The 18,809-nt window shown below is 44.2% G+C and overlaps 1 protein-coding gene across 2 annotated transcripts in view; it reads right to left on the bottom strand.

Annotated features, from left to right (window-relative positions):
- The window catches only part of LOC144017004 (EMILIN-1-A-like), a 268,499-nt gene that overhangs the window by 1,771 nt on the left and 247,919 nt on the right, over nucleotides 1-18,809 (bottom strand). Inside the window, exon 11 of one of the 2 annotated variants that reach the window (XM_077518243.1) lies at nucleotides 1,648-1,755. The exons of the other annotated variant lie outside the window; for it this stretch is intronic. Within the exon in view, the coding sequence (XP_077374369.1) occupies nucleotides 1,648-1,755 (108 nt within the window). The remainder of the gene's footprint in view (nucleotides 1-1,647; nucleotides 1,756-18,809) is intronic. 2 annotated transcript variants of the gene reach the window in all.

Raw genomic sequence — 18,809 nt, 5'->3', positions numbered from 1 at the left:
TTCTCATCTGGACAAGAACCTTTCTCATCTGAGCGAGAAACTTTCTCGTCCGGACATATACTTTATCATCCGGACAAGAAACTTTCTCGTCCGGGCAAGAAACATATTGAATTTTTTTTTCTCCCATGTCACTTTAGGGGCTCCGTATGATTCCACACAACTGTCTTTAAAAAGAATACCAGTGACTGACTGTTTTTATGTCTGGTGTGGTACGCAGTTTTTTAAGTCTGAGTCGTGGCGTATTGGATGCTAGTAGTTTTGCAGATGCACGCAAGCTGGTACATTTTATTTTAAAAAAGTGCGGATGTAGGCATGAACACAGCATACTCCATTTGCCGCCAATCAAAATCATTCCCTTTTAAATGTGGTGCACTCACATCTTGCATGGAGACATCTCTGTGCGGACAAACCATCAGTGATGCAATGGTCGGTGATCTTTGCCGATGTGGCAATAGACTTATACGCATCCTAATTAACTCTTTGACTGCCAAAAACGCTGGTGACTGAGTAGCAGAAGGGAGGGGGGAGCGCGAGAGGTAGCTTGCTACCTTTATGAAGCAAAACAAACGTTTGCTTCCTCTAAAAAAAATAAAAACATCCCACATCTTGCGATGTGGCTATCGCACATGCGCACATCTTTTCAAACGATATATCATGCAGGCCATTTGAAAATAGATCATTTGAGCGACATAAGCGAAAATAGAAAAAGAAAAGGAGAAAAGTTTTTTGTGAAAAGATTAATTTTCTGCACAACAGTGACTTTGACACATTTTTTGTTTAGTAACACTGTGAATTAGATTTAATGTGACAAAGGCTTTGAATATTCACATCACCCTTGAAAAAGTTCTATTTCATTAGATTTGTCATGTTTCATTGTAATTTGATACACATTGAGCCTCTTAAAATGAGATTCAATGCTGCCATCTGCTGACCATAGTTAGTGGGTGTTTTTGATTTCACAACTCCATTAACCAGGCAGCGCTCCACAACATGGTATAACCATTTTTTTCTTAAATGAACTCCTCAAGCCTTTTGAAGGCTCTCAATCTACAGTCTATGAAATAGCATAAATGCTATTGAAGAGGTGCTGGACTTGTTTTAAATTCCACTTCCTCAATGATCAATCAAAAGTCACACCTTCATTAACAGGCGACATCAGACATAATAAATGAAGGCAGTACAAAAAGTGAAGAACACTTGCCAGTATTTTTGTTTTGTTAAACATATAACACAACTAATGAATGAAAAATCTGGAAACACTTTTCCTTCATATGGAAGTAGGTTGAGGAAATCACAATAGATAAACAAATACACTGCAAAAAGTTAATATATACTGTAATCTACCTCAATAGAACAATGGCTTTACCTGAAGAAATGTTTTATTGGCCAGAGCCCAGACCTAAATACAAATGAAAATCTTTAGGGTGACATGAAGAGGGCTGTGCATAGGGAACACCCATATTTTGAAAATATTTCTTTGACACAAAAAGGAAGAAATGCCATGGCTGATCGACCCCTTGCTCCAATTCTATAATAAAAATGACAAGACACTGCAAAAAAAGTAACATCTACAAAAGTTGCTTCAGAGCCTTAATTCGTTAGATTTCTGTTGCTTAGCATTGGAGAATAAGGATACTGCTGTTCTACCTGGTAGGCCACGTGTTCCACTTTCTCCGGGTCTTCCGGAAGGTCCAGGTGGCCCTTGCGGACCTGGCAGCCCATTGAAGCCTCTCTCTCCTGGAGGTCCAGGTGGACCTATAATATAATGACACGTATACATGTTATTGTTGTCTATTATTATTACGATTATGAATTTGTTTAAACTTCTCTGGTTTTGCTCTGTTGTGTATTTGGGTCCAAATCACTATCTGACACACTCACTTTTTCTGCTGGTGGAACGGCTCCAAACATGCATTCAATTATGAGCACAGTACTATCCATCCATCCATTATCTGAACCGCTTGCTAGGTGCTGGAGCCTATGCCAGCTGGCTATGGGCAGTAGGCGGGGGACACCCTGGACACCAGCCAATCGCAGAGCACAGTACTAATTACTGTAAATTACTTTAATTGTATGTATTAGTGCTGTCAAACGATTAAAATATTTTAAATAATTAATTGCACATTTTTCTGTAATTAATTAATCGCAATTAATCAAGATTAATTTTCTGCTTCTACTTTTTCCTTCAAAGCATGTAACAGATATTTACTTCAGTAAAATCAAAATGGACTCAACGAACTCTCAGAACTTCTCGCTTACAGGTTCAGTTCTGCTCATGAGCATAGGTGTGGGCCCGTCGAGGTAACTTGAGCAGGGAATTTTGCTCTGAGAACATACGCCAAAGGCATACAATGAATAGGAAGTGTTGGGGAATCCAGATCCTGAGAGAACAAACCCTGAAACAGTTTGACTTTAGCCACTGGTGCTTCAATGAGCTTGTTTACCTGCACAGTACTATCTATCCATCCATTATCTGAACCGTTTGCTCTTCAATCGGGTCGTGGGGGGTGCTGGAGCCTATCCCAGTTGGCTATGGGCAGTCGGCGGGGGACACCCTCGACTGGTTGCCAGCCAATCGCAGAGCACAGCACTAATTACTAAATTAAATATCCATCCATCCATCCATCCATTTTCTTGACCGCTTATTCCTCACAAGGGTCGGGGGGGTTGGGGGGGTGTGGTGGGCGGGGGTGCTGGCGCCTATCTCAGCTGACTCTGGGCAGTAGGCGGGGGACACCCTGGACTGGTTGCCAGCCAATCGCAGGGCACACAGAGACGAACAACCATCCACACTCACAAGCACACCTAGGGAAAATTCGGAGCGCCCAATTAACCTGCCATGCATGTCTTTGGAATGTGGGAGGAGACCGGAGTACCCGGAGAAGACCCACGCAGGCACGGGGAGAACATGCAAACTCCACCCAGGAAGGCCGGAGCCTGGACTCAAACCGGAGTCCTCTGAACTGGGAGGCGGAAGTGCTAACCACTCGTCCACCGTGCCGCCCTAAATTAAATATACTAAATTAAATATAAATATTAAATGTACTAAATTAAATTACTTTAATTGTATGTATTTAATAAATACATACAATTCAAACGATGTTAAACGATTAAAATATTTTTAACTAATTAATCACACATTTCACCTGTAATTAATCGTGATTAATCATGATTATTTGTGATTAATCGCGATTAATTTTCTACTTATGCTTCTACTTTTTCCTTCAAAGCTTGTAGGCTTGACTTTAGCCACAGGTGCTTCAATGAGCTCGTTTACTTGCCATTTCAGTAGAAGCATCTGTGGCTAAAGCCACTCTAGGTGTGGTTCCATTACCCTCAGTTTTGCACAAAAGGCATGTTTCGCAAAAGTAAGCTGGTAATGGAAACACCGGATTTGCGAAAAAAAACCTCTCAAATATCGCAAAAAAGTTTTTGTGCTTTCATGAGGTGGTTTTTGAGACGTATCGAAAAAGAAGTATTTCGCTAAAGTGTAATGGAAACAGTTTTGGCGCATTAGTAGTCATGTGACACCCGCCCGGTCACGGAGGAAAGGAATGTAATACGTTGTTTATGTGTATTTTTATTAAACTTGCAATTACTATTTGTTTTGAGAATTATTAATGTCGGGATAGTATTTTAGTTTTACATGCTGAAGTGATCCGTATCGGCTACATGCACGTCGTCAGCGCAAAAGAGAGAGAGGTGTAATCGAGCGAGTCTCCTTCGAGAAGTTGAAGGAGAGGAGAGCTTGAAATCCTGTCCTACCATGTCTGGTTAATTTAGCAGAAAACATCAGAAACTTTTAACAATTTGTAACCCGCCTTTTACCCAGCCTCTGCATGGGAACAACAACATTTTAGGATTACAGGAAGTAGGAAGTAAGGGGCCACTCGCTTTCGTGTCAGAACTGCTTGCCGACTGCCTAGCGACATACACAACAACACCAATACTAAATGCCCGAAACCGCCCGATGAGGGGTGAGTGATTTTAAAGTAATATAACTACACCGGGCGTCCGTCTACTGTAAACATCATGAGCACCTCCTACAGAACAGCGAGGTGTCGCGAGACGGGACATTCCGAGAATTGCGCCTCAGAAGCGAAACTCTCTTCAATTGAAACACCGACAATTCGAAATTGTACTTTATCGAAATAGTACAATATCGCTTTTATTTTTGTGAAAAAGGGTAATGGAAACGCACCTTATGTGGCAGGATTTTTACTTTCTGGACCTGGATTCCACAACCCTGCTAATAGGCTATTTGAATTTGGCTCTGCAAAGTGCACAAATCACTTTAGTGTTCTCCAACCAAGCAAGCAAGTAAATGAGAAAGTAAAACTACACATATTTCAAATTTATTCCTCTTCCCATCACTGACTCTTCCAAGTCTGGCTGCACACTGAGTTAAAAAAAAACCCCAAAACGCTTTAATGAATTTAAATTAATCTCCAGAGTTAACGCTTTAATTTTGACAGCCCTAGTATTTAACGTCACATTTACAGTTTTTCACAATTGTCAACACACGTTTCTCAATACAGTCACAGCTTTCTCAAAACTGCGCAGACAAAAAGCTAAACCTGACACTCCCTTTGCAAGACTCTTGCCATCAAATCGCTACGTTCTGTTCACAAAATGATCATCAATGTGATCTGGTGGAACAAGTTGTTCGTGGAGGTCATCAAGGAAGACCAACGGCAAGACCCTCAAGCCAGCCTCTCTCATGCTCACACCATGGTTCGGCACATGGTGGATCACAGTGGGCCGAATCTCATTCGAAATAATAGTTCTCCGTCTTCTTATTACTCCTCCTGTCTGTCCTCCTCTTGCTCCTCCTCTCACTCTTCTCAGGTTGCTCTCTTCAAGGTTCTCCATTCACCAAACACAGAGGAGGCTCAAGACACTTAGATACTTAGATTGCTAATTGCTCACTCGGGATGTAACGCTATCCAAACATCACGATACGATATTATCATGATATAAAGGTCACGATATTGTGGGGGGTGTTGGCGATATTTACAAAAGATCACAATATTGTAAAAAAAAAAAAAAAAAAAAAAAGAGCTCATACTAAAGCACAATATTGTGCTTTTGTACATAACAGCAATGCATATAAACCACCTACAATTCTAATAACAATATTGAGGCACTTATTTGTGTCACGCCGCCACCGGCGTGGCGGTTCAGGCTTTTATTTTTGGTAGTCATGTTTCCTGTTTTATTCTGAAATTCTGATTCCCCTCTCACCTCAGGTCACTTACCCTTCCTGCCGCTTGCTAATTACCGGTCCCCGCCCATGATTATCTCCACCTGCCACCAATCAACTCACGCAGTAAAAGCCATCAGCCTTCTCCCCTCCGTTGCCGAAGTGTCACATCTCAGTGCATGGAAGCGTCCCACAGTCCTCGAGTCCTTGTTCCCGTTGCCTTGTCGTTTTGCCTTGTTTTTGTGCCTTTTCCTCCCCAGCGGAGCGCCCTTAGTTACCCCTTGTGTCTTGAGCCCTTTTTCCTCCCTAGCGGAGCGCTTTTTGTTGTCCCCTGTACCTTTTGCCTGTTTTTTCCTCCCCAGTGGAGCGTTTTTAGTTCTCCACTTTTTGACTTCCCCTTCTCCTCTTAGTTTGAGAGGAGACAGCCGTTGGCCGGAAATAAACCTGTTGCCTTGGTGGCCTACCTTTATCCTGCGTCTGAGTCCTACCTCTCCTCGTCGTGTCAGTACACTTCGGCCAGCATGGACCCAGCAGGAAAGGTCGAGGCTACGCTACAGAACCTGGAGGTCCGGCTTGCAAACCAGGAAAAGGTTCAGCAAGCCGTGGTTTCACAGCTGGAGGAGCTGTCGAGCCAGGTCCATGAGCTGGTGGGCTACATGCGGCGCCGGGCTCCATCCACCACCGGACAGCAACCTCAGCCCGAACTCTCCGTCCCGACCACGTCATTCACCGGGGTAGGATTGAGACTGGCCTCCCCAGAACGATACTCCGGTGAACCTGGACAATGTCAGACTTTCCTCACGGAGTGTGACATTCATTTTGAACATTCACCACAGGCATTCTCCACAGCCCGGTCCCGGGTGGCCTTCATGGTTTCCCACCTGACTGGACGGGCCAAAACCTGGGCAACCGCGGAATGGGCCAGGGGCTCCTCGGTCTGCCTGAATGTACAGGATTTTCAAGCCGTCTTGCGCCAAGTGTTTTTTTTTTTTTTTTTTTTTTTTTAAGAGCTCAGAATTGTTCATTCGGTAGTCTTACCGATTCAACGTCTTATCATCATTGCTCTTTTTTTTGTGTGTGTGTGTGTGTGCGTGCGTTTGCGTGTGTTCGTTTGCGTGCGTGCGTTTGCGTGCGTGCGTGCGCGTGCGTGCGTGTGCGTGCAAATACGTATAAATTTATACTCGTTAATTCACCTAAAGCCTTATAAATATCCCATTACCCTTCGCCTTAACCAGGTACTTCAGAATCTTGCCAGAGTCGTGAGGTTTAAATGGTCAGGAGACCAGAGAAAAGGTCAGAAAAAAATAAAGAGAAAAGAAAGATAAATCAAAGTGAAATCCAGCACCGACCAAACACTTCCTGCCTTCCCCATGATTACAAAAACAAAGTCTTACGCCAACCCCGGAAGCCTCCAAATTCCAGCAAATTTAGCGAGATCTCAAGAGACCACAGGTAAAACTAAAGAGAGGAAGGAGGGAAGGATCGATAAGGCAGAGTGAGATCCATGGAAGCCAGTACATCCAATCCATCAAAGTGAAATCCAGCACCAACAAAACCCCTCCTGCGTGGTTACAAAACCAGAGTCTTATGCCAACCCCAGAAACCTCAAACTTCCAATAAATTGAGATCTCAAGTGACCAGAGAAAAAACTAAAGAGAGGAAGGAGAGAAGGATAGATAAAGCAAAGTGAGATCCACAGACACCAGCACCCACTGATTCAAGGGGCTGTGGGAGGGAGAGGCTACTTCTGTTGAGTTTCAGTAGATGCTGGTGCGACGGATCTGGCATGCATAAGGACCACCACCAAAGAAAGAAGCCGTCAACCGCGGTCCAGCAAAGCGAGCACCGCCCCCCCCCCCCCCCGAAATCCCCAGGCCGCGGCAGCACCAAGGCCACCCCCAAGCCACCCGAGCGGACACCGGTCGGTGAGCCGACCCAGACACCCAGAACACCCCCACCCCAGCCCCGGCCCACACCCCCGAGCCCAAGGCCGCAGAACGAGGCCCAGCGGGCCCCCACAGCGCCCCACCGGTCCCCAGCCCCCATCCCCCCACGACCCCCCCGCACCCCACCCAAACCCGCCAGCCACCACGACCCCCCCACACCCCACCCAAACCCGCCACCCACCACGACCCAGGCCCCACCACCCCCGGCCCCCAAACCCCCGAACACACCCCGACCCCCAACACCCAACCCCCCACCCACCCATACCTCCACCCCCCCCCCCAAACAAGACGCCCCCCCCCCCCCCCCGACGACCGCCAGCCCCCCCGCGAACCCGGCCCCCCGCGAGCCGCCCCCCCCCCCGGAAACCGGCACCGGGCAGCAGCGCAGAGAGGGAAAACGTGCCCACCCCACCTCCAGCCGTGCGAGAGTAGCACAGCGGCGGGAGGGGGGAAGCAGAGGAGGAAGCACCAGGGGAAAAGGCGGAACACCAGAACACCGAGCCCGGTGGGGAGAGGCCCCGGTCGTCACGCCAGAGTACTAGTGACACCTAACCCTGTTACTGAGTCCGCCAGCTCGCCGACTGGCGAGCTCTACCCTTACACCGTGAATGTGGCCCCACCCAGTGTATATACAAGTGTGTGCGTGTGGTGCATTAAAATTGGGAGCAGGTGAGTCGGAGCAGAGGGAAAAAATTTCCCCTACTCCGACACACCCGCATCCCCCCCCCAAAAAAAGGAGGGACAAAGTGGTGGGGCAGGGACACAGATGGGGGGGACCACAGCGCTGCCAGGCACTGCAGTCCATCCCCTCTGATGGCTCCCCGCCCCAACTCACCCCTCCCCTTGGACATGAAGTGCATTAAAATTGGAGGGGAGTTGAAGGGTGAAGACGGTGTTTCCACCCTTCCCCACCCCACCAAGAAATGTGTTGTGTGCCCTATGTGTATATTTACAAAGTGTATAGTGCAAAACTAGTGAAGTGAGTAAGAGGAGCGACCAGGGGGGCCTCACGACAAGGGAAAAGGGACCGGGAGGCAGAGGAGGATGGGCGGGAGGAGGCGAGGAGGGAGAGGCGACGGGGGGGAGGAAGTGGGAGGGGAGAGGGAGCCACGGGGCACACCAGAGGCCCACCCGCCCCGAACCGCGCCGCCGGGCACGGAGCAGCGGACCGCGCCGGGACGGCGCCGCCCCGGGCACCAGGAAAAGCACCCCAACACCGCACCCCACAGGGGGCCCAGGGAGCGGCCAAGACGCAACCGCTACCGAGCAGACAACGGGGGGGGGAGGCGGCAGAACCACCCCCGCCCGACCACGGGGGACGGCGTCAAGAAAATTGACTAATTAGCATGCAGTAACACCAAGTGTTGATGCTTAGTGCCCACTAGAAATAACTCTTAAGGAGTTAGTGAGTATAGTGTCGTATAGTGTGGTATGCTCGAGCCCACTAGCAGCAACTAGGTTCCTGACTATATAAAAATAAAAACAATCAGATACAAAACACCAAATACAGAAGCAGCGAAAACAGAAGTTGTAACGATGTGGTGGCTCTCGTTAACAGGCAGAATCTTGGCAGGATTAAGTTGCCAAATTAAGATTAAAATATTCTATGTACATAGACCATATTTGTTTAAATCTTGATACTTGATTTTTATTTAAGGCAGAGATTTTTTCCATTGAGATATAATTTATTAGTAAGTTTAACCAGTGGTCGATTTTTAGAGATTGTTTATTTTTCCAATTGACAAGGATTATTTTTTTAGCAATAGTAAGGGCTATAAATATAGATTGGGATTGTTTACATGGTAGCTCAGTTATTGTTAAGTCACCTAGTAAACACAATCTTGGAGAAAAAGGAAGCCTACAGTTTAATATATCAGCGAGCTTTTCCAAGATTTTAGTCCAGAAATGCAGCACTGGAGTACATGACCATAAAGCATGAAGATAAGTATCGGCAGTGTTTTGTGAGCACTGGAGACAAATGTCGGAGTCAAAGAGTCCCATTTTTTTCATCATATATTGTGTAATATATGTTCTATGAAGTATCTTATATTGGATAAGTTGCAAATTTGACTGTTTGGTCATTTTAAATAAATTTTCACAGATTTGGGTCCAAAAGTCTGGTTCCGGAACTATAGACAAGTCTTTTTCCCATTTTAAAGTCGGTAAATACGTTTTATTTGTGTATAAAAATAACATATATTTTTGATATTTTCTTTATTGTTGTTGGAGAAAGCTTTATAATATCTTTAGCTAAGACAGGCAGTTGGAGCGTATCCTGAAGTGTTGGGATTTGTTTCTTAACCATATTTTTAACTTGCAGATAATGTAAGAAATTTCCATTTTTTATTTCATATTTCTGGACCAAGTTTGTATACGATATAAACTAGAGGTGGGAATCTTGGGGCACCTCACGATTCGATTGCGATTACGATTCAGAGGCTACGATTCGATTATAAAACGATTATTGATTCCCCCCCAGGCAGCAGAAAAAAACCAATGTATTTTGGTGCTTTTAATGTTTCGTACATTAGTTACAAAAATAGTACAAAAGTCCTCTCAGGCCTAAATAAACTACTATTTCAGTATCAAGTTAACAGGTCAAAACAGTAAATAAAATACTCAAGTCCTCATTCTGTAACAACAGCTTTTAAGTATATTCAGTCTTCAACAGAATAAAACATAGCATTGAGCAAAAATATATTATTTTTATCCACTCAAAAGTGCACTGAGGTATAAATGAAAGACAATGTGAACTACTACTTCAATACAAATGCCTAAAAAAAAAAAAGTGCTTTCCTGCTTTTTAAGTTGTGTAAAGATGAACATGTAAACATTAAAGTTTCTCAGAGGTACAAAAAAAAAAACCCTCAAGTGCTTTTCTGCTTTTTAACTTGTGTAAACATGAACGTGTAAACATTAATGGGATCGTTCGGCTTTTTTAACATGAATCTCAATTTGATCCTCACCTCCCGTGTGTGCGATCAGCGCTGACTTCGGCGTTGGACGAGAGGAAAATAGTCCACCAAGCTGGCTGGGGTCTCGGAAATAAAGCGTTTTTCTTCTAAAAACTTTTTGTTTTCAAAAGCGTGATACATTTCCACCACAATACTCTTTTCTGAATAAAGTCAGACGCCATTACCGCCAGCCACTACTTTTCTGTTCGTTCGTTCGTATCACTGCGCGGCGCCCTGTAGAACGCTAACCGACGCACTGCAGCCAGCTAGCTGATACTTCCGCCTGAAGTTGTTTGCCTTTTCGGAGCAGGTCTGATCTCACGAAGAGGTGGGTTGGTCAGCTCGGCCATGCTTGTTGTTGTTTTGAATCTCGAGGCGGGTCCGTCCCAAAAGCGTCCCGAAGACCGCGCGCGCTACTACGTTTCAGTTCCGCGTACTTTTCGCTCCCGTTCACTTTAGTTTCGCTTCCCTTGGCATATTTATATAATCGGAATTTGGACGTTTGTGAATCGTTCTCGATTGTTCCACGGCCGAATCGTGAATAATCTAAGAATCGGAAATTTTGCACACCTCTAATATAAACTTATTATCTGAGAAAAGATGATGAAGGTGTGTAATTCCTTTCTGCTCCCATAAGCTTAAATGGAACGACTGATTATTAAGTTGAAAGTCGGGGTTTTTGTAATTTCTAATGCCTTCCACCAGGCAGTCAGGGTGGCGGCTATCATTGGGTTTTTAAAACAATTATGTCGTTTTATTGATTTTGTAATAAAGAGTAAATCTAACAGTCTAAGATTATTACAATCCTTCTGCTCCAATTCCAACCAACAGTTAGTATCTCTGTTGGGTTGTGTCCATAGCACAAGATATTGTAGTTGATTAGCTATATTATAGTACATAAAGTTTGGTGCCTCTAAACCTCCTTTAGATTTACTTTCCTGAAGAGTAGATAGACTAACTTTAGCTTTTTTTTTATTCCAATAGAATTTTATGATAGCAGAGTCCAGCGATTGGAACCAGTTAGACGTAGGTTTAAATGGAATCATTGAAAATAAATAATTAATCTTTGGTAAAACTTTCATTTTTATAGTAGCTATCCGTCCTATTAAAGAGATCGGAAGATTATTCCAGCGCTCCAGATCACTACGGATACTATCCAATAATGGTAAAAAATTTAAAGAAGTTAATTCAGTTAACTTTGGTGAAATTTTAACACCTAAGTATTTTAAATTACCTGTAGGAAAGGAGTAGTGTGGATCCTGACTTGTAGGATTCCATGAATTTTCTGTGATAGGTAATAATGTTGATTTTGTCCAGTTAATAGAGTAATCTGATAAGTGAGAGAATTTAGTTATTAAGTTAAATGCTTCCCCTAGCGAGATAGCAGGTTCTTCTAAATAGAGTAGTATATCATCGGCATATAGATTAATTTTATGTTCTATTGTCCCGGAGTGGATTCCTTGGATCCGTCTATCCTGACGTATAGCTAATGCAAGCGGCTCAATAAATATAGCAAATAATAAAGGAGAAATTGGGCACCCTTGTCTTGTTCCCCTTTGTAGAGTAAAACTCTGTGATGTAATCCCATTAGTAGTAACTGTAGCTTTAGGAGAATCATATAATATTGAGACCCATTGAATGAATGACTCCCCGAAGCCGAATTTATTTAAGACAGCAAAGAGGAAGGACCAGTTAACTTTATCGAAGGCTTTTTCTGCATCCAGCGAAATAACAACTGCCTTTTTATCATACCGCTGTGACATACTAATCAAGTTAAAGAGCCTCCTAATATTATTAGTAGAATGACGACCTTTAATAAAACCTGTTTGATCGCTATGAATAATTGTCGAGATTACTGTCTCTAGTCGAGATGCCAAGGCCTTAGCGATAATTTTAATATCGGTATTAATTAGTGATATCGGTCGGTAACTTGACGGGAGGGTGGGGTCTTTTTCTGGCTTTAATAAAAGTTTAATTGCTGCTATATTCATATCTTGACGTATATCACCCTTACTTTTAATTTCAGTTACTACTCTTAGAAATAATGGAGCAAACATTAACCAGAAATGTTTAAAAAATATAGCCGGTTAGCCGTCTGGACCAGGTGCTCTGCCATTAGGCATACTGTCTAAAGCACGATACAACTCATCTATAGTAAGCGGGGCATCTAGAATATCTTTATGTTCAATAGATAACTGAGGTATATTTAAGCTATTTAGGAATACCTCAATATGTTCAGGGTTAGGTCTATTAATTTCTGAGTATAGATTTCGATAATAGTTATAAAAAATATGGTTAATTTCTTTTGGTGATTGTGTGCATTCACCATTAAATCTTTAATAGTCGTTATAAGAGATTTTTCCCGATTCCGTTGAAGTTGATTTGCCAGGAATTTACCTGATTTATTATTATGTTCAAAATTATTATATCTCAACTGTTGTATTATAAACTCTGTCTTTTTAGATAACATGTTATCTAACTGTATTTTTATATTCTGTAGTTCTATCCATATTTGATTATTTGGGTTTAATGCATATTCATCCGTTAGTTGTTTAATTTTATCTTCCAGGTATTTTTCTAATTTTTGATCCTGTTTCTTTTTATAAGTTGAATATGATATAATTTTCCCTCTAATTACCGCTTTCCCTGCTTCCCAGAGAAGAGATGGAGATATATTTGGAGAGTCATTTATTTCCAAAAAATCTGCCCACTCCCTTCTAATAATTTTATCAAACTCTACGTCTTTCAGTAATGAGATGTTAAAACGCCATATCGGGGGAAGTTTAAAGGTAGAGTCAATTTGTAGAGTGAGAGAGACTGGTGCATGATCACTTATAATTATAGAATGTATTTTTATAGCAGTTTTATCAACAATAGAATTATTTGTAAGGAAAAAATCAATTCTTGAGAATGATCGGTGCACCGCAGAGAAGAAAGTAAATTCCTTCTTAGTTGGGTTTTGAAGTCTCCAGCCATCGCTGAGGCCAAAATCCTCCATATATTCATCTATTACTTTAGCGGATCGTAATCGCCTTGTATATATCGTATTATTAGAACGATCTATTAACGGGTTTAAGACCGTGTTAAAATCACCTCCAATAATAATAGTAGAATTTGTTGCTAAATCGAGTAACCGAGAGAAAAATTCATGGAAAAAATCCGGGTCATCATTATTTGGGGCATATAAATTACCAATTGTATATACTTTATTAAATATAGTTACCTGGATAATAATATATCGGCCCTCTAAATCTGTTACTATATTATTTAGAGTAAAGAATAAATTCTTATGTATAAGTATAGAGACACCTCTTTGTCTACTATTATAGGAGGCAGAGTAAACTTGACTAAAATTTGTATCTATAAATAATTTTTCTTCTGATTTTTGTAAGTGGGTTTCTTGTAGGAGACAAATATCTGCCTTAAATTTTGAGAGATGGTCTAAAATTTTTATTCTTTTTGCCTGGGAGCGAGCGCCACACACATTCCAGGAGACCAGAACTAATTTCTGCATACAAGCAATATAGACTCAGTCTTATGTATACATCTATATAAGCTGCTTATTAATATTATCATATTGTAGGATAGCAAAAGAGTAATTAGGCAATTTATATAATTTATATAAAGAGAGAGATAGCAAGTAGATAAGTATAATAGTGAAGAAACGAGGGGGGAAGTGAGTGTGAAGGAAATCTGTGGGGGATTCAACATAACAATACACCAGTAAATAGTGACCTAAGCGAGATTATTTTTTTTATTATTATTATTATTTTTATTTTTGTAAGAATATATTTTTATATTATTATTATTATTATCATTATTATTATTATTATTATTATAGCCTATACATGATATAAATTCATATTCTCAGTTTCGTAACCCATTATCCATACATATACATACACATATATATACATATACATATATATACATATATACACATATACATACACATACATATACATACGTCAAATAATCACACAATACACACAATTATCAGTTAGAACAGCCAAGGGGTCGAGGTTGGGTTTCGGAATAGCTGGCCGTCGATATATAATTTATCAACGACCATCGAAGTCCGTTTACCCTCCTGTCTATTTTGTTTCATTATAGGAAACAGTACTTTTCGCCGCTCGTTTATCTCTCTTGGGAATTGATCATTCATCCCGAAAGATGTCCCTTTGAGCTCCCGTCCTTTACTTTTTACCAATTCTTTATGTTTAAAATGTTCGAACTTAGCAATAATAGGACGGGGCTTATTGCCCTTACGAGCTCCGAGCCGGTGTACACGGTGAAAAGAGATATTATTGACCGTCTCCTGAGGGACCTTTAGCGATAATGTCATAATTTTTTTTATCTCGCTCTCTGGATTATCTGGGGTATTTTCGGATATACCTGAAAATATTAGATTTTCCCGCATACTACGGGATTGAACATCTAAGACCGTTTTCTTTAGCATTTTATTTTCCTTTTTAATCGTCTCCAACTCGGCTGTGACAGCGACGAGAGAGGAGCGTAGCTCGGAATTATCTCGTTGGAGATCGCTTACCTGTTGGCTAACGAATTCCAAACTTGCCTTTAATTCTTTGACGTCCTCGCGGATAAGACAGAGGACGTCAAGTTTTTTATTTATGGAATCCAGCATACTCACCGATACGTCGGCAGTTACTAAATCGTCCGTGTCTGTTGACGAGTCATTTTTCCTTTTTTTCGAAGGATTATCACGACTAGCCGCCAGATCATCCATCGCGCAGCTATAAAAATAATCGTCAATAAAGCGTTCGAGGTCGTCCACGCTGGATAATATTTCCGATCTTTCTTAGAAAAGAAAAAAATCGAATTTATCTAATCGTTAAATTCGGGTTTAATTAGAAATATAAAGCTAATTCTATTTTAGCAGCAGGACGCCGCCATGTTAGATTTTCCCAGTCTCGCTACCGGTCTCGCGATAGTCACAGCTTCTCGCGGATGGCCTTTCTGACACCTGGAATTTCAACTTGCCTGTTTTTTCCTCCCCAGTGGAGCGTTTTTAGTTCTCCACTTTTTGACCTCCCCTTCTCCTCTTAGTTTGAGAGGAGACAGCCGTTGGCCGGAAATAAACCTGTTGCCTTGGTGGCCTACCTTTATCCTGCGTCTGAGTCCTACCTGTCCTCGTCGTGTCAGTACACTTCGGCCAGCATGGACCCAGCAGGAAAGGTCGAGGCTACGCTACAGAACCTGGAGGTCCGGCTTGCAAACCAGGAAAAGGTTCAGCAAGCCGTGGTTTCACAGCTGGAGGAGCTGTCGAGCCAGGTCCATGAGCTGGTGGGCTACATGCGGCGCCGGGCTCCATCCACCACCGGACAGCAACCTCAGCCCGAACTCTCCGTCCCGACCACGTCATTCACCGGGGTAGGATTGAGACTGGCCTCCCCAGAACGATACTCCAGTGAACCTGGACAATGTCAGACTTTCCTCACGGAGTGTGACATTCATTTTGAACATTCACCACAGGCATTCTCCACAGCCCGGTCCCGGGTGGCCTTCATGGTTTCCCACCTGACTGGACGGGCCAAAACCTGGGCAACCGCGGAATGGGCCAGGGGCTCCTCGGTCTGCCTGAATGTACAGGATTTTCAAGCCGCCTTGCGCCAAGTCTTTGATCCCGACAACAATGACCGAGAGAAGGCACGAGCATTGAGCCGGCTCCAACAAGGCAAAGAACCCGTCAGCGATTACGCTATCCGCTTTCGTACTTTGGCAGCCAACAGTGGCTGGAACTCCACAGCACTACAGGATCACTTTCTGAAAGGACTCTCACCCGCCATACAAGAACTCCTGATCCCCGTGGAACTTCCAACCGACTTGGATGCTCTGATCTCCCTAGCGATCCGCGCTGATCATCGCCGACGAGAGTTGACCAAGTCCAGCGGTTACCATAGAAGGGTGGAACCAACCCCCTTTTCACCTCCAATGGAAACTGAAATGCCACAGCTCATCTTGCCTCCCCGACCAGCACCAAGGGAAGTGCGTAACGTCGAGGAGGAACCCATGCAGCTTGGTCGGGCCCAGTTAACCACCGAGGAGCTACAGCGTCGCCGCCAAGAAGGCCGCTGCTACTACTGTGGTGAACTTGGTCATCTGGTGGGAACTTGCACCGCGACGAGAGGCTCACCGGTGAGTTTCCCGTCACCCAGACCTGCCAAGACCCAAAGAATCACGCAAGTCCAGATAAGCCACCATGCTATGACCATAGACCTGCCAGGCCTCATCGACTCCGGTTCCGACGAGAGCCTCATGGATTGGGGCCTCGTAAAACAGCTACGAGCCATCACCGAACCCCTTCCCCTCACCATCCAGGCCAGAGCGCTTAATGGCAAGGAACTCTTTCGCATCACCCACATCACCGAACCCCTGGAGGTTCGAATTGGACAACACATCGAGAATCTCCGTTTCCATGTAATCCAAGCTTCGTCACCCACTTTGGTTCTGGGACACCCTTGGCTGCGTCTACACAACCCCAGAATCGACTAGAACTCCGGAAACGTACTGGAATGGGGAAAGGACTGTATGGATCACGTTTTGGAACAATCATCAACCAGTGCATCCTCAGCCGCAGTCAACCAGGTGACTCTTGAGCCTCTCGTTCCTGAACCTCGCCTGCTGCAGCCTCATGCCCCTGGACCTCGCCTGCTGCAGCCTCTCGCCCCCGAGCCTTGCCGGGCGCAGCCTCAAGCCCCCGAGCCTCGCCGGGCGCAGCCTCTCGCCCCCGAGCCTCGCCGGGGGCAGCCTCTCGCCCCCGAGCCTAGCCGGGCGCAGCCTCTCGCCCCCGAGCCTCGCCGGGCGCAGCCTCAAGCCCCGAGCCTCGCCGGGCGAAGCTCCAAGACCCTGAACCGCGGCAAGTCTGCCGCGCCGAGTCTGCCACGCCTCGCCAAGTCTGCCACACCACGCCAGGTCGGCCAAGCCTGCCACGCCTCGCCAAGTCTGCCAAGCCTGCCACGCCTCGCCAAGTCTGCCAAGTCTGCCACGCCTCGCCAAGTCAGTCACGCCAAGTCTGCCAAGTCTGCCACGCCTTGCCAAGTCTGCCAAGTCAAACCGGTCCATGAGATCCCCTTGGTACCTTCCGAACCTGATCCCTCGCTAAATGGAGTCTTCTATCAGGAACATCCTGACCGGCCTGGGCCGCCAGGAGCCGGCCGTTGAGGGGGGGGTACTGTCACGCCGCCACCGGCGTGGCGGTTCAGGCTTTTATTTTGGTAGTCATGTTTACTGTTTTATTTTGAAATTCTGATTCCCCTCTCACCTCAGGTCACTTACCCTTCCTGCCGCTTGCTAATTACCGGTCCCCGCCCATGATTATCTCCACCTGCCACCAATCAACTCACGCAGTAAAAGCCATCAGCCTTCTCCCCTCCGTTGCCGAAGTGTCACATCTCAGTGCATGGAAGCGTCCCACAGTCCTCGAGTCCTTGTTCCCGTTGCCTTGTCGTTTTGCCTTGTTTTTGTGCCTTTTCCTCTCCAGCGGAGCGCCCTTAGTTACCCCTTGTGCCTTGAGCCCTTTTTCCTCCCTAGCGGAGCGCTTTTTGTTGTCCCCTGTACCTTTTGCCTGTTTTTTCCTCCCCAGTGCAGCGTTTTTAGTTCTCCACTTTTTGACTTCCCCTTCTCCTCTCAGTTTGAGAGGAGACCGCCGTTGGCCGGAAATAAACCTGTTGCCTTGGTGGCCTACCTTTATCCTGCGTCTGAGTCCTACCTCTCCTCGTCGTGTCAATTTGCTAATGCAAGCACACCTTGATCACTTCACAAGCAAATTAGGTTCCCCTTTATCTGAAAATTAGCATAGATTTTAAACATAGAAGGCCAAAACATCCCTAATGAAAATTAAATTGCACTAATAAACTAACCACTAGTGGGTGCTAGAACTGTACAAATGGAAATCAACCTGACAGATGTGCTCCTTTTAAATATTGTGAACATGACGACGACGACGATATTGTAGCAGTTTGTGATATTAAAACTGCCACAATATCGTCGTCATCATGTTCACGATATTTAAATGCAACTCATCTGTTAAGGTCAGGTTGATTTCCATTTGTGCAATTGTAGCACATTCTGGTGGCTAGTTTTTTTTTTAGTGCAATTTAATTTACATTCTGGATGTTTTGGCCTTCTATGTTTAAAATCTATGCTAATTGTCAGATGAAGGGAACATAATATGCCTGTGAAGCAAGTCAATATGTGGAGGAACACAATGTGTGTGTGCACAACATAACAATAATAAAATAATAGTAAAACAATAATAATATAACATTGATGTTATATTGTGCTTTTTTAGCATGAGCTCATTTTTTTTGACAATATTGTGACCTTTTTTAAATATTGCCAACCTCCCCACAATATCGTGATAATTATCGTATTGTGAGCTTCATATCGTGATAATATCGTATAGTGACATTTGGATATCGTTACATCCCTACTCCTGTCCTCTCCAACCAATCACCAACCTACACCTGGCCGGACTGTCTTGAATAAAAGTGCAGCTTTTCATTTCGTCTGGGCGGCTGGAACTTAGTGGTGCAGCTCGCCTCATTACGTGTCTCTTTGTGTGCGTTCTGTAATCGAGACACTCGTTTAAGCCAATTGAGCTCTTTTGTGTATTCCTTTGTTAAGCCCGTTCGTGTTTATTGTGTATTCTTTTGGTTTAGCCATTTGAGCTTCTGTGTATTCGTT

The sequence above is a fragment of the Festucalex cinctus genome, chromosome 4 (assembly GCF_051991245.1).
Source record: "Festucalex cinctus isolate MCC-2025b chromosome 4, RoL_Fcin_1.0, whole genome shotgun sequence".
Lineage (NCBI taxonomy): Eukaryota > Metazoa > Chordata > Actinopteri > Syngnathiformes > Syngnathidae > Festucalex > Festucalex cinctus.
Note: the sequence above shows the minus strand (reverse complement) of the source record. Positions and strands in the feature narration are given on the sequence as shown.